We start from the raw sequence: 15,081 nt of genomic DNA on the forward strand, positions 1-15,081 counted from the left end.
CGCTTTGATTGTGTGGGAGGGAGCTATAGTGAACATTTACCAGAGAGGATTCAAATCCAACGATAGTCACGTGTAATGACGGATCCACCCTATAGGGTATGGGGGCATTTGCCTCCACAAACTTTTTGATGTTTCCTTAATATTATGTGTTGTTTGTATTATTTGTCTTACACAATTTTATTTTCTTACTACTATATATGTTTATTTGCCTCCATTACTTATTTAAATATATGTGTTGCCCCCACAACTTAAAATTTCTGGATCCGTCATTGGTTGAGTGTTACCATCTCGCTCTTGTATACGCAATTGAACTCCATGAATGAAACACAACACTCATAAGTCACCATAAATTCAAGTTAATAGTCAAATTGTTTTCTAATAGTATGAGTCTCTATCAAAATCTTCTTTGAAAAGAAGGAAATACTCAATTTAGTCCCCAATATGTAAAATGATTAATTTGACTGACGTTTTATGCAATCATAGAGAATAACGTGATTGACATTTTACAACATCAGTAATTAAATTTCGTTATTTTCTTCTTTTAGGGACAAACTTGCTAGCGGTCCACACTTTCAAGGATTAATTTGACAATTCACTAGACATAGTTTTTTATTTCTATTTTCCTCCTAAATTTTTTGTTTGACACAATTAATAACTAGGCTTGGACAAACACGTTAGGCCCATCTCAATTGGGCCATTTCCACTGTCTTCTTCGCTAGTTCATATTCCCAAATGCAGCTCCTCCCCTCCTCCTTCCCCTTCTTCTGCCACTCACTGTCTCAACTCTGAGCCGCCCCACCATTCATTTGTTGCGCAAGTTTCCAAATTGAACTCAAAAGATTCAAGCTTTCTCAAATTCAAGCTCAACCATTGAGGTTTTTGTTCACTCAAAAATATCCCTTTTTTCTCCAATTTCTTTTTGTCCTGTTTTTTTCACCAATTTAATGATGTTGTTGCTGACCAGAATCAATTTTATGATTAATTGATTTTTCAGTTGATTGTAAACATTTCATGTGTTTGCATCAGAGGCACTTATTTATGTCAATTTGAACTGTGTTAAGCATATTGAGAGAGAGAGAGAGAGGAGTTTCAGATTCTGTGTTTTGTGTTCTGTGTTCTGTGTTCCATGACTATAAGATGGCCAAGAGTGTTGACACCAACATACCTCTCTCAGATTATAAGAACACAAAAGAATCCAATGAAAGCTCTGCACATTTTCAATGAAGCCAAATCCAGGTACCCCAAGTACACCCACAATGGTCCTGTCTATGCTACCATGATCAGCATCCTTGGAACATCAGGGAGACTCGGCGAGATGAGAGATGTGATTGAGCAGATGAGACAGGATTCATGTGAATGCAAAGATACTGTCTTTGCTTCTGCTATTAACATATATGCCAATGCAGGGCTGGTTGATGAAGCAATCACTTTGTTTAAGAACATTCCTCAGTTTAATTGTGTGAACTGGACACAATCCTTCAATACCCTTTTGCAAATCATGGTGAGTGAGGACCGCCTTGAGGCTGCTCACGGTCTTTTTGTTGACAATTCTTGTGGTTGGGAAGTGAAGTCTCGTGTTCAGGCGTTGAACCTGCTTATGTACGCTCTCTGCGGGAAGGGCCGCTCTGATTTGGCGTTGCAAATATTCCAAGAGATGGATTATCAAGGCTGCTATCCGAATAGGGATAGTTATGCGATTTTGATGAAGGGATTGTGTCGTGACGGGAGGTTACATGAGGCCACCCATTTGTTGTATTCAATGTTTTGGAGAATCTCGCAGAAAGGAAATGGCGAGGACATTGTGGTCTATAGAACTCTTTTGGATGCCTTGTGTGAGGATGGAAAATTTGAAGAAGCTATAGAGATTCTGAGTAAAATTTTGAGGAAAGGGTTGAAAGCTCCAAAGCGATGTTATAACCGTCTTGATCTCAGTCAATGCAGTGATGGTAGAGATATAGAAGGCACTAAGCGGTTGATTCATGAAGCTTTGATCAAGGGCTCAGTTCCTAGTTTGTCAAGCTATAATGCCATGGCTGTTGATCTATACAGTGAAAGTAAGATAGATGAGGCTGATAAAGTTATCGTCGAAATGCAAGACAGAGGCTTTAAACCAACACGTGCAATCTTTGAGGCAAAGGTAGCTGCATTGTGCAAGGTCAGTAGGGTGGATGAGGCAATCAAGGTAATTGAAGAGGACATGGTGGCAGTCAATTGTCTACCAAATTCTGAAGTGTATAATATTCTTTTGAAAAACCTACGCAAAGTAGGAAATTCAGCTGCTGTGCTTGAGAGCTTGAACAAAATGTCTAAGAAGGTAGGTTGCACAGCTGACAGGGAAACTTATATCATTTTACTGGAAATGTTATGCCGAGAGAGAAGGTATCTTGAGGCGAGCCAACTTTTGGAGCAAATGTCAATTAAATCATATTGGCCTTGCGCTGATAGTTACAATTCACTCATTAAGGGTCTTTGCTCCTTAGGCAGGCAATATGAAGCTGTTATGTGGTTGGAGGACATGATAAGCCAGGGAAAGCTTCCTGAAATTTCTGTATGGAAGTCATTAGCGTCTTTATTTTGTAACTTAGAGATGATGAAAGCGTCCTCTGAGATATTTAATCGCCTAAGAAGTTTGTGATTCTAATTACTGTTGTTATATAATATGACTAAATAGTGAATAGAAACCAGTACTACCAATTTTTTCAATATACCTGCTTCTTCATTAACTTCAAAGATGCCATATTGAATGCTATTCACTTATAACTTGATCTGTCAAACTTGTTCAGTTAGCAAGCTTGCATTCTCTGTTCTGACCTGAACTACAGGCAGTGTTATCAAATACCCACCATGGTGGAATCTCATGGCGGGTTTTTGGCTCTCTGCAAAGGCCAATATCCCGCCATAATCCGCCATTCGCCATCATTATTTGTCAAATATGGTGGGGTTTTGGTTCTCCGCCATGAACAACATTGACTGCAGGCATGGTATAAGATTGGGCATGAAGTCATAATCTTTGCATGGACCAGGGTCCATTTTTTTTCCAGGGGTTTGATTGGTGAATAAGTCTCTATCTATGGAGATTCTTTTGGTTGTTTTTGTACTTTGCCTACCTGTCGATATCTCAGGTTTACTTGATGCTCCTAACTCAGACAGCCTCGATTCTTCATGATTTCATCTTGGTGAGGTTAGTCCATAACTCAGATTTACTTTATGTTCCTCCTTCTTTCGATTTATAATTTGCTAGGTATGACCCAACATAAAATATCAAGTTCACTTGTAGAATATCCATGAGTATAAGTACTGGTTAAATATACCAAGAATTTGTGGGTTGAATAATCATGAATTTGTGAAGCATGCTGTTTGCTAATCCATTATGAATCCTACGATATCTATGCTTTGATTTTTACTTTTTTTGCTATATATTTGAGTTGGTCAAATACTCAAATGGCATTTTGAAGAAGGTCTGCATTTCATGGTGTCACTTTGTTTTTCTAGCATTCTGTTATATGTAAAATTTGTGATAACCTTCTGCAACAAACATGACATCATAATTCTTACTGCAATATTATATTGATTATGTCATACTATACTGATTAATACTTGATTAAGACAATGATTCACTGAACAAAAATACACATTGGATCTTGAGAAGGGGGTTTTGTGAAGGTGGGAAAGTCCAGGGTTGGTGGTGAAAGTTAAAGATCTATTAGATTCATTTAAATGTGAACTTATAGCTAGTTTGCCTGGATGGTTGACTTCAGTATGAGAACTTGCCTATTTCTGCTGTGGCCGTTTTGAACCAAAAACAAATTGCCTACTTCTGCTGGACTCACTTATTTTAATTGATATATTGTTTTCTTTTCACCATTTTTACTGGAAGGAACTCCTAAGGACTATTCTGTATGACTGTTGTACATAGGCATTAGGCAGGACTTGGCCACAGCTTGTGCTTGCACCTCAGCTACTGGTTTTAGTTCCAAGTTTTTTCTTTAAGTAGACCACATGTATTCTCTATTAAAAGCAATCATGCTCAAGCTGAGTAAGATCGTTATAGGTTGCAAAGCTCTTTCATATCTGAGACTCAAACTCGATACTTCTGGTTAAGTTGGATCAACCCTCCGCCAGTTGGTGGTGTTCCAACTTCCAACACTGTTTCTGTTTAGGCAAGTCTGTGTTATATTATATGCTGTGACAAATCTTAGTGCCGATTCGTATTTTGTCATGCTTGAGTGCTGCTGATATTAGTGCCAGGTTTCTATGTCCAAGTGCTAGACATTATAACTAATAGTCTAATACACGTTATGTCTGCTATGCCACAGAGAGTGGTAGAGGAGAAACAAAAGGGCTTTAAGGTTTATGTTCATTAGTCACCTTCTCATTCACAAAAGTCTGGACAATATCATGCTACAAAATCTTTGGTTATCAAATAATACTTAGCTATGCTATGTTGTAAAACTATGGAATTAATCTGACAAGTTGCAGATTATTGTCCATACCTGTTTTTTCTATAAATTGTTTTTCTTAAGTATGATCGTGTATGAGTCTCAAACTAATGTGAGTAGTTTCTCAGTTTTTTATTCATGTGATTTTGAGGCCGATGAAAAATGAGTTAGCCAGGGCCCAGGGGACACTATTTTTTATCAGCCAATTTGTTTTTGGGATGGGGTTTTTATCCTTTCTTGGATTGATCCCTGCACTTGCATCTGCCATCCTATGTGGGTATGTCTCTCTGCTTTTACCACTTCAGCTATCCTTTAGGAACAGGGAGGGGATACTTTATGAAAAATGAAAACAACTGAAATTTGTTTTATGTTTGTAATGCTTCCATTGTCTTTTTATGGTGCCATTATTACTTTTTGTTCCATTTAAGCTGTGTTCTCATTGTCCAATTCAAGCAGAAGGTATAATTCAAAGAATTTGATATTTAATTTTGTGATTATGGTTTAGGTGTGTTTGGTTCGATGGTGCGAGGGAAGGGGAAGAGAGGAGATGGAAAGTGGAAGATTTTAATTCTTATCATGCTTGGTTAAGAGGAGAGGAGGGAAGAGGATGTAAGGGAAAATAACCCAATTCTTGTTTAATTCATGAGAGGAGGGGAGATATTTTAAAACAAATTTACAGTTTTTTTGTTTTAAGGGGAAAGCTAAAAAAGAACTAAGACTAAGTCACCACATCCAAACATGGGAAAGGGATGAGTGATGACGGCAGAAGCTTTAAACCCGATGTCTTCTTCCCTCCTTAGAAGCTCGGCGAGCTAAAAAAATTGCGAGTTACTCTTACTTTTAAAAGAGTATTAAAACTAAAACAAGGGCAATTTTATCTAAAGAAATATTTCCCTTCCAATTCTCTTATTCCACTCTTCTCCTAAAAATTGAACCGAACAAATTAGGTTTATAAAAACGGTCTTCTTTTCAAATAATGAAAAAAAAAATACCAAAAAAGTGCAATTTCAAAAATAGTTACCAATATGGGGTAGTTTTGAGGAAAAGACCACGAGCACTCTACCATGGTCTGGAAACTGTGGTCGTAAGTCAGTAAAGGCCAGAAAGTGTGAGTTGAGCCAAACTTTTGTGAACAGCCACTGTTTAACCCACCCTAATTTGGTGATGCACTTTAAGGCAGACCAACATTGATTGACCAAAAAAAAAAAATGGCAGACCAACATTGGGAAGCATTCATTTTAGCTTGGATCTTTCAAAACTACATAGAGTAGGTTTTCTAGTGATTAACTCAATGTGTTTGTTAACTTCAATAATTTTAGCACTAATCTCGAAACCGATGCAAAAATGACACTTTAAGATATATAGCACTGGCTTTTTTGTTTGTCACTAAATGTTTTTTTTTTCATAGTGACTACGTATAATTATTAGGATTGAGACACCTCAAACACATGGTGTGTGACATACTGGTTATTCTATTCCCCTCGTCTCTTGACCATGATCTCGGAGCTTCAATCCTTGCTCATGGGATTGAAGCCATATAACACTCGTTTTTTTTGTTTTACAGCATGTCATTAAATGTTTTTTTTTCATAGTGGCTACCGTATAATTATTAGGATTGAAACACCTCAAACACATGGTATGTGGCGTAGTGGTTATTCTATTCCCCTCATCTCTTGACCATGATGCCGGAGCTTCAATCCTTGCTCGTGGGACTAGAGCATATTTTATGACCAACTTTACAATTTAGTTAGAACACTCATGATAAGGGGATAAGGTTTTGTTACTATCATCAACATGATACTCCTCTCATCAGCATGATACTCTGTTAGAAACAAAAATACAAATGGATTGTGACACCTCAACCATGACTATAGACTATATTGATCTATTCTTTTCTTTGTATATGTTCTCTACATTTCCGTATTATATACATTAGCAGATGGGTCATGTATACTACAAATGCTGTTTTACCATACCCATAATGGCAGTACATTAGCGTGTGGGTCATGTAATTTACAAGAGCTCCTGTACCATACAAGACCCAAGTTTTTCAAGTTTTTAATATATAATATTGCCTGGTATTGAATGACATAGTTGCCCTTTAACATTTAAGACTAATGGTCATTCCAATCAAATTAAAAAATAACCTAGAAACCTTAATTCCTTCCTAACTAGTGTGATGACCCGTGCGTTGCACGGAAATTTTAAGTTGTTCAATTTTTTTATATATGAATGAATTATCCTAAACTCATTTAAATTGTAATAGTATGTATCTTTTATTTTTCTGAAGAAAACGTGATAGTATGTATCTTACATGTTAATTATGTTGTTTAATAGTAAATATTTTCAATATGTAAACTGGATAATTTATTTAGTAAAAAAGAATAAATAAATACATGTTCGTTTAATACAACAAACGTTAATTTTTCTATGCAAAAAAAAAAAAAATACAACAAACATTACCAAAAACTTCCTTTATACACTACATTCAAGGTAGAAGTCTGTAACTTTCTTGCATCATACAGTGTACAAAATTTTAAAGACCCTTCTTTAATCATACTCTAGAGAATGCTACGTACAACTGATCGTAATAAAGAGAAAGAGGAGAGAATACAAATTTTAAAACCACTCTTTGATCGTAATCTAGAGAGTGTTACGTACAGCTGACGGTGAAGAAATAGGTGTTGGAGATGGAGGTCTAGGATTCGAACGCTAAGGAGGATCATTTGTAATTACTAACAACTAACTACTAACATTTTCCTATAAAAAAAAACTCACCGTGAAGAATAGAAAGAGGAGAGTGCTACGTACAACTTCTAAATTACTTTACTAATGAATTTATTAAAACAACTGACTATAAATTTGGTTAGCTACTTCCACCAACAGTGTAAAAAGGTATTGCCATGTGATCCAACTATAATCCATCACTTTAGCATGACATACTTAAATTTGAAATTAAAAATACTTCAATAATCCACTCATCATATTCATTATCATTGTTGTTTCTTACATCAGATTCATAGGTGTAATTTTTTTCTTTTCCAAGACAATCACTCTCTAGACTTGTATAAGGCTCATAAACTCAAAATGTTTTGACGTTAAAAATTCTCCTAGATTCTGTCCAAGCCTTTGCCTCGTCTCATTTCTCCCTTTGAAATCCTATGCATAAAGTTAAAAGAATAAGCATGATGAGATGCAAGAATTTTGGAGTCAAACTCATTGATATTATCTATGTCCATCAATCAAAAGAATTCGGACTATGCTACCATCAACAACATCAATGATATCTAGCATTCAACAGCTCCTACTAGGACATGGGTGCGCTAGTATCGAGCCCCTTGCCCTTAGAGCTGACATATCCTCAATTGATTGTGCAATGATGATTGACGATAGATCTTCCACCGGCACCCTAGATTATAGTCTCAAACCCTTAGTTAAGAGTCCTTCAAATTGTTATAAATGATAGGCCTTTCACTTCTTAGCTCGGTAGTTCAGTCTTTTAGAATGTGCTATAGATTTAAAATACATCTTTCCTTTGCACTGAAAGCTGGCTAGCCTAAAATATCTACTTGAACTACTGAAATGGGATCTAGCCTTTCCTTTGGGATTAGTTCAGAGTTTTTTTATTCATTCTAGCTCTTAGGGATGGAAGAAGATCTAATAGAGAGAGGGCTTAGTACACGTGGGACTTATGCCTTTCTTTTCGGATCAATGACACAAGGAGTTACTCCTCGGGTTCATAGAGTCAGGTTTCCCGTTTACCCACAACGGAGGACCCCACCAGACCAGGCGTTAATCATAACAAATGTTATATATATATGGTCACTCTAAGGCAATCTTAGCTTCCCATCCTATCTGAATGCACAACTCCACATTTAAAACACAGACAATTCAAAAAAATCTAAATAAACCTCAATCTAATGCACAATATTTTTAACTCATAAATAAAATTTTTTTACTCGTGCGTTGCACGACGAAATTTGATATTGTTTTGAAACATCAATCAGTACTTTGATTATGAAAAAGTTGAGATACAAAGAATGAAAATAATCATAATAAAACTTCAGATATTTTAAAAATATAAATTGTGAAACTCAAATATAATATTTTGTAATCATACATCCATTTAACAAATATAAAGATTCCAAAAAAAAAAAAAGAAATCAATTGGTAAAAATCTTTTTTTATGGGAAACACAACTTATATATTAAGCAGACAAAGCTGCATCAGCAAAAAGAGCTTGAGAAATACAATGAGGGGATCAGTCCACCACCCAGCAGATTGAAAAGTAACAACCTTTTTTACGTTTAATATTTCTTTTCGTGTAATCTTTTAATATATGTATTTATTAATTTTCTCCTCCCCATGTACTTTTATTATCAAATTTTAATTATTATATATATATATATTTACTCATTAAAAAATTTAAAAATAATGAAAGAAGTACTAAAATTATCATAACTTTTTTTAATTTTAACATAAATGTATTATTATGTAAAATGTTCATCCTAAATAAATTTTTTACCCTTAACTTAAAAATAAATGAACATAGTCTACATTATTTAAATATTTTGTAATTTCATTCTCTAAAAAAAAATTATGTTGCTTATCAGTAGATTTCAATGTATTGGTAATTTAGTCTGAGTTCAATAGTGTTTCAGTTATATTGCTTTTTGAGATTTGTTAGGCATAAGATCCTAATGCATTTATCAATAATGAAACCTCAATTTGTTTCTTATCTTGATGTGTACAAACTTTTTGATATGTCTAAATGTTATTTCATTTGAGGGATGTTGTCTAAAGAAACTTATGTATCAAAAGCAATGAAGTTGGCAGAGATGCAAGATTCGGGTGTATGATATTGACCTCTACTATGTATGATGGTATTTAGCATGTCGGTACATGTTTTCATCCTTCATAAATGTTTGACAAGAAAGCTATCAATCTCTTGCTATATTTTCCATCTTCTGGGGATTAACATAATGGAAGGAAAAAATTCATGTTTCCCAAATGCAATATTTATCTGGATAAACTAATTAAAGACTGACAATAATGGCTTTGTAAAACATTAGGAAGAAAAAAGAACATGACATTGTTGAATTGATTCTTAAAGTTAGTAAGCAATTCTTAGAGTAAATACAGGGATTCTTAAAGTTAGTAAGTAATTCTTAGAGTAAATAAAGTGATTCTTAAAGTTAGTAAGTAATAATTAGAGTAAATAAAGTGATTCTTAAAGTTAGTAAAACACTTCTCAACATTAACAGGTGAATCTTAATATGAGCAATATGATTCAAGAAGAGGAAAAATTGATTGTGTAAAGTGATTAAGCATATCTTAAATGACTAAGTAGAATATTTCTGGGTTACGTATTAGCCAGACTTAACAACGAATGTACTACAAAATGAACATCATTTACCACCTACTATCAAGTTGACTTATAATTTATATGCCTCTACAAAAAAATGAGAATAGTGTAAAATTAGTGAATATAAATATGGTAAAGTGATTCTTGAAGCTCATAAAGTGATTTTGGAAAATCTAGAAAATTTCCAGATGAAAGTTCATCGGAGAAGATGAATAGCAGCGGAGCTCGCGGCAGAGATTATCACCGAAGATGAAACGGTGGTGGTCATGGCGTGATGATTGGATGCTGAGGAGGGAGAAAAACACGTCTGAATCACTTTATTCTTTTGCTGCTCATTAATAAATCACTTTTAATTTTACACCCCACTTATTGATTTTTGAGGACATAAAAATATGTTCAACCTAATTGTAAGAGGTAAATGAAGTTCATTTAGTGGTAAAGTTTTTGTAAAGTTTCGCTAGTACCACAGAAAAATTATACTTAGATACTTAAATATGCATAGTCACATTAACAATCAATTGTTTTCCTTATAGAATGATGTTACCCACATTAAGAATTACTAGTTAATGTTGAGAAGTGTTTTATAAACTTTAAGAATCACTTTATGAACTTCAAGAATCACTTATTTTAAAAATCACTTAGTCATTTAGGAATCATCACTTTAAGAGTCATTTTACCCAGTTTATATTTGGCTTAATGGTCAAATTGGTCCCTGTGTTTGTAGTGACTTTTGATTTTAGTCCCTCCCCGGAAAAAACTAGCCGAGAGCTCCCTACAGTTGCAAGCATTTTGGTTTTAGTCCTCGCCGGAGGGCGGAGCTCCGGCGACAGTGCTGAGTGGCAGGCCAAAGCTGACGTGACATGCCACGTGTAATTTTGAATTTAAAATTTTAATTTTACATGTGTAATTAATAATTTAAATAAAATAAAATAAAAAATTTAATATAATAAATTACAAAAAATTCTAGAAATTCTAGAAAAAGAAAAACAAAGTTTTAGAAAATACATGCCAGAAAATCAAATCCCATAGATCCAAAACAAGAACAAAAAAACCAGTTCAACAAAACCCCAACACCAGTAGTGAATTGATGGGTCAAAAGAATGAAGCTTTCTCTTCTCTTCTTCTTCCTCATCTTCTTCTTTAAACCCATAATAGGATGAAGCTTTATCTCCTCTTTCCTTCTCTCTTGTTCGCAACTTTCTCCCTGGATCTGGTTGGGTAAAAAAGTTAGGGGTGTTGGGGGTGCTGGTACTGAGGAAGAAGAAGATCAGGTGATTCTTGGTTTGATTTCTAGATTCATATCCAGATCTGCTTTGTTCTCTCTCTCGCGAGCTTCAGATTCGAAGATCCAAATCCCAGATCGGTGCCACAGTGCGGTGGAAGAGATTCGTGTTTGGCCAAGGAAGACCCGATCTGGCTCGCTGCGGGATGGAGGAGACGACCCAGGCAGCGGCGATCACACAATGCGGTGGTTGGCTCGGTGGTACCGTGGTGAACGAACTTGACGGTGAGGGACCGTGGCTGGAGCTTTGCTGGCTGGGGTTGGCTTTGAGGAACTGTTGCTGCAGATTCTGATTCTGAACAGGGGTATGTATTCGGGGATTTTTTTTGTTTTAGATTCGTGCCTATGGTGGAGGCTAAGCGACTGTATTTGGGGATTGTATTTTAGATTCTGATTCTGATTTGGGAATAATTTTTTTAGGAATTATCAAGCCACACGATCGAGTTGTTGTTGGCTAGAAACTTGGTGATGTATATGTGGTTAAGATTATTGAGCTTGAAGATTGAAGTGCACTGATCCAACTATTTAGTTTTAGTTTTTAAAATCCTTCCCAAGTTCTTGTAAGTTGCAGATGATTCTGCTGTGATAATGCTTAAAAAAAAACTCACATTCCTCTATTCTGGATTTTTTTCATTTTCTGGGTTTGATGATGAGTATGAAGATCAAGATGGAGATGAAGATGATTGAAGAAGGATGAAGGGGAAGACGATGAAGATGATTAAGAAATTTGAGTATTTGTATTTTTTTTAACTTTAATAAATATTGTAATTTTTATTTTTGAATTAATTAATAATTTTATTTAATTTAGTTGTTAATTATTTATGTGGAAATATAAATAAATTAAAAATGACGTGGATAAAGCCACGTCAGCTCTGGCCCGCCACTCAGCATTGTCGCCGGAGCTCCGCCCTCCGGCGAGGACTAGAACCAAAATGCTTGCAACTGTAGGGAGATATCGGCTAGTTTTTTCCGGAGAGGGACTAAAATCAAAATTCATTACAAACACAGGGATCAATTTGACCATTAACCCTTTATATTTCCTTATTCACTAATTTTACACTCCACTCATTGCTTCGTAAGAGCATAAAAATTATGTCAATCTGAGAGTATGTGATATATAATGTTTAGTATAAATGCTTTGTAAAGTCTGGCTAATATTGGAAAAGTCTGGATAATACTGCAAGTAAATTTTACTTAGTCATTTAACATATGTTATGATAAAAATTAAGAACACAAACCCTGTTTTGATGTTTTATGTGCTCGGAACCAGATGAAAATTTCCAGCTTTCATCTATGCCCGAAACGTGATTTGATGATTGAGACAAGTTTCATTGAATTTCATTCAGGAAAATTTGGAATTCGAAGAAAGATTGTTAGGAGAGTTTCCTTGAAGTTCTTGAGAGAAATGAGGGTTGTCCTCTCCTTCTCTCTTACTTATCAACCTCGAAAGCTCAGTTAGGATGTTTTGACACGTCAATCTTAGGGTTGTTCACTCATCGTTTTGTAGAGGAGAAAAATGAAATGTCAACCTAATACTAGATGGTTAATGAAGTTCATATTCGTGGTTAATTCCATGAAATATATGGCTAATACTGCAGGAAAAGTCTACCTAGTCATTTAAGAATGACTTAGTCACAGTAAAAATCATTTTTTCCATTTCAATAATCAATTTACTCAATTTAGGAATCACTTTTGTCACTTCAAGGATCACTTTTGACACCTAAAAGAATCATTTGTTCACGTTGGTAATTTCCTAAGGGCTTGTTTGGCGGTTAGGACAGGATATGATATGTAAATATGATAACAACAGGATAAGAGCATGATATACTTTTATCATATCCTGTGTTTAAGGTCCATATGATAAGGACAACCTATGATAAGGAAAAATGTATCAAATTTATATTTGAATAAAAAATACATTTAAAAATTGATAATTCTATTAAATTTAATTTTTTACATTTTCATGAACGAGTCTATATTTTAAAATAACTAAAATTAATTTAATTTTTATTAATTAGCCTATTTTATTTTTTTGAAGATAGCCTATATTTTTAAATAAAATTATGAAGTTAACCAATTGGTTTTCACTTAGTTGTGACACGTGATAATTAACAATGAAAGTTAACTAAATTAAGAATATTATTATTTCAAAAGTACTTTATATTTAAATTATAAATTTTTATATAAGTAGATAAATAATTTTAAATAATAGGAGATGAAAATAGAAAATTAGTCTATTATTACTATTAAAAAATCAATATTTGTAACTAATTTGTTTTCACTTAATTGTGACACGTGACAAACAATAAAAATTGATTAAATTAAAAATATTATTATTTCAAAAGTACTTTATATTTAAATTATTTTATAATTAGATAAATAATTTTTTAAATAATAGGAGATAAAAATATTAAATTAGTCTTATTACTATTAATAAATCAATATTGGTAAGTGAGTAGTCTATTTTACTATTTATGAAAAATAATTTTAATAATTTTTATTTTATTTAAGTAATATTTTTATATTTATTAATTAATATTATCATAATTTATAAATTATATAATATTAAAATAAATTAAATTGGAGTTAGGATACTGAAAGAAAATATATAACTGGTATCCTATCCTGTTAGGATAAGTTCTATCCTAGCTCCCCCCTCATGATAACTTTTACACATGATGAACATGATAGGATATGAGACAAGATAGTGTTATCCTATTTTGCCGGCGCAACAAATAACAGATAACAACAAGATATGATTACTATCTTGCCATATCTTATCATGTCCCGACCACTAAACGAGCCTAAGATATCTTGTTCGGCAAAGATCGACGTGTCAAAATATCATAATGTAGCTTCCAATGTCGATAAGTTCATAAGAAAACCTAGTTCAGGCATGATAGACATGTCAAAACATCCTAATTAAGATTTTGCGGTTGATAAGTTCCTAAGATTACAAGTATAATTTTTCTGCGGTATTAGACAACCTTTAAAAAAACTTTACCATTAAATGAACTTCATTTACTACTTACGATTAGGTTGACAAAAATTTAATGCCTTTAAAAAACAATGAGTGAGGTGTAAAATTAACTCAGTAACGTGATTTATTAATGAGCGACAAAAAAATAAAGTGGTTCTTGAAGTGACAAATGTGATTCTTGAAACGATTAAGCGATTCTTAAATGACTAAGTTGATTATTTTTGCTATATTAGCCCGGAATTACACTTAATTTAATAATAATATGAACTTCATTTACCATTGACTGTCAGGTTTGATATTTTATTCCAACACTACTCAATATGTTTAGAGATGTTCATCTCGTTGTTGATTTACTTATAAAATTAAGCACATGCATGGTCACATAATGAACTTCTTTGGTCAATACTTGAGACTCCTAAGTGATATTTTTGGTTAACATAGTTAAATGGACTAAGCATATGTTAAATGATTAAATGGAGCATTCCTACAGTATTAGCCAGACTTTACAAATAATTTACTGTTTAAATAACTTCATTTACCACCTACTATCATATTGACATATAATTATTATGTCTCTATAAAACAATGAGTGGAGCATAAAATTAGTAAATAAGTGAATAAAGTTATTCTTAAAGTGAGTAATTGAATCCTAAATGACTAAGTGACTCTTGAAAATAAAGTGATTCTTAAAGTTTATAAAACAATTCTCAACATTAACTAGTGATTTTTAATATGGGCAAATTGATTCTATAAGGAGAAAAATTGATTGTTAAAATGACTATGCATACCTTAAATGACTAAGTATAATTTTCCTGCAGTATTAGTTAGTCAGACTTCACTAAGAATTTACCACTTAATAAACTTCATTTACCACTTACTATCAAGTTGACATTTTTTTTTTATGTTTTTACAAAACAATGAGGGGAGATCATAAGTCAACTAGCATCATGTAAGTTGCACATCATTCATTGATCACCCAGAACAATTAACAACTAGTAATATACTTTATTATCCA

At 33.6% G+C, this 15,081-nt stretch overlaps 1 protein-coding gene across 1 annotated transcript; it reads left to right on the plus strand.

The window, feature by feature from the left end:
* Positions 1–720: 720 nt before the first annotated feature.
* LOC130738737 (pentatricopeptide repeat-containing protein At1g05600) lies at positions 721–3,102 on the plus strand. The gene is made up of 2 exons (XM_057590873.1): positions 721–875; positions 995–3,102. Exon 2 carries the CDS (start codon positions 1,127–1,129, stop codon positions 2,633–2,635), a length of 1,509 nt encoding a protein of 502 aa, XP_057446856.1. The 5' UTR covers positions 721–875; positions 995–1,126; the 3' UTR covers positions 2,636–3,102.
* Positions 3,103–15,081: the final 11,979 nt, after the last annotated feature.

The sequence above is a fragment of the Lotus japonicus genome, chromosome 2 (genome assembly GCF_012489685.1).
Source record: "Lotus japonicus ecotype B-129 chromosome 2, LjGifu_v1.2".
Classification (NCBI taxonomy): Eukaryota; Viridiplantae; Streptophyta; class Magnoliopsida; order Fabales; family Fabaceae; genus Lotus; species Lotus japonicus.

Coding starts and splice junctions, on each gene's coding strand:
- LOC130738737 (XM_057590873.1), top strand. CDS start 1,127: ATGACTATAAGATGGCCAAGAGTGTTGACACCAACATACCTCTCTCAG.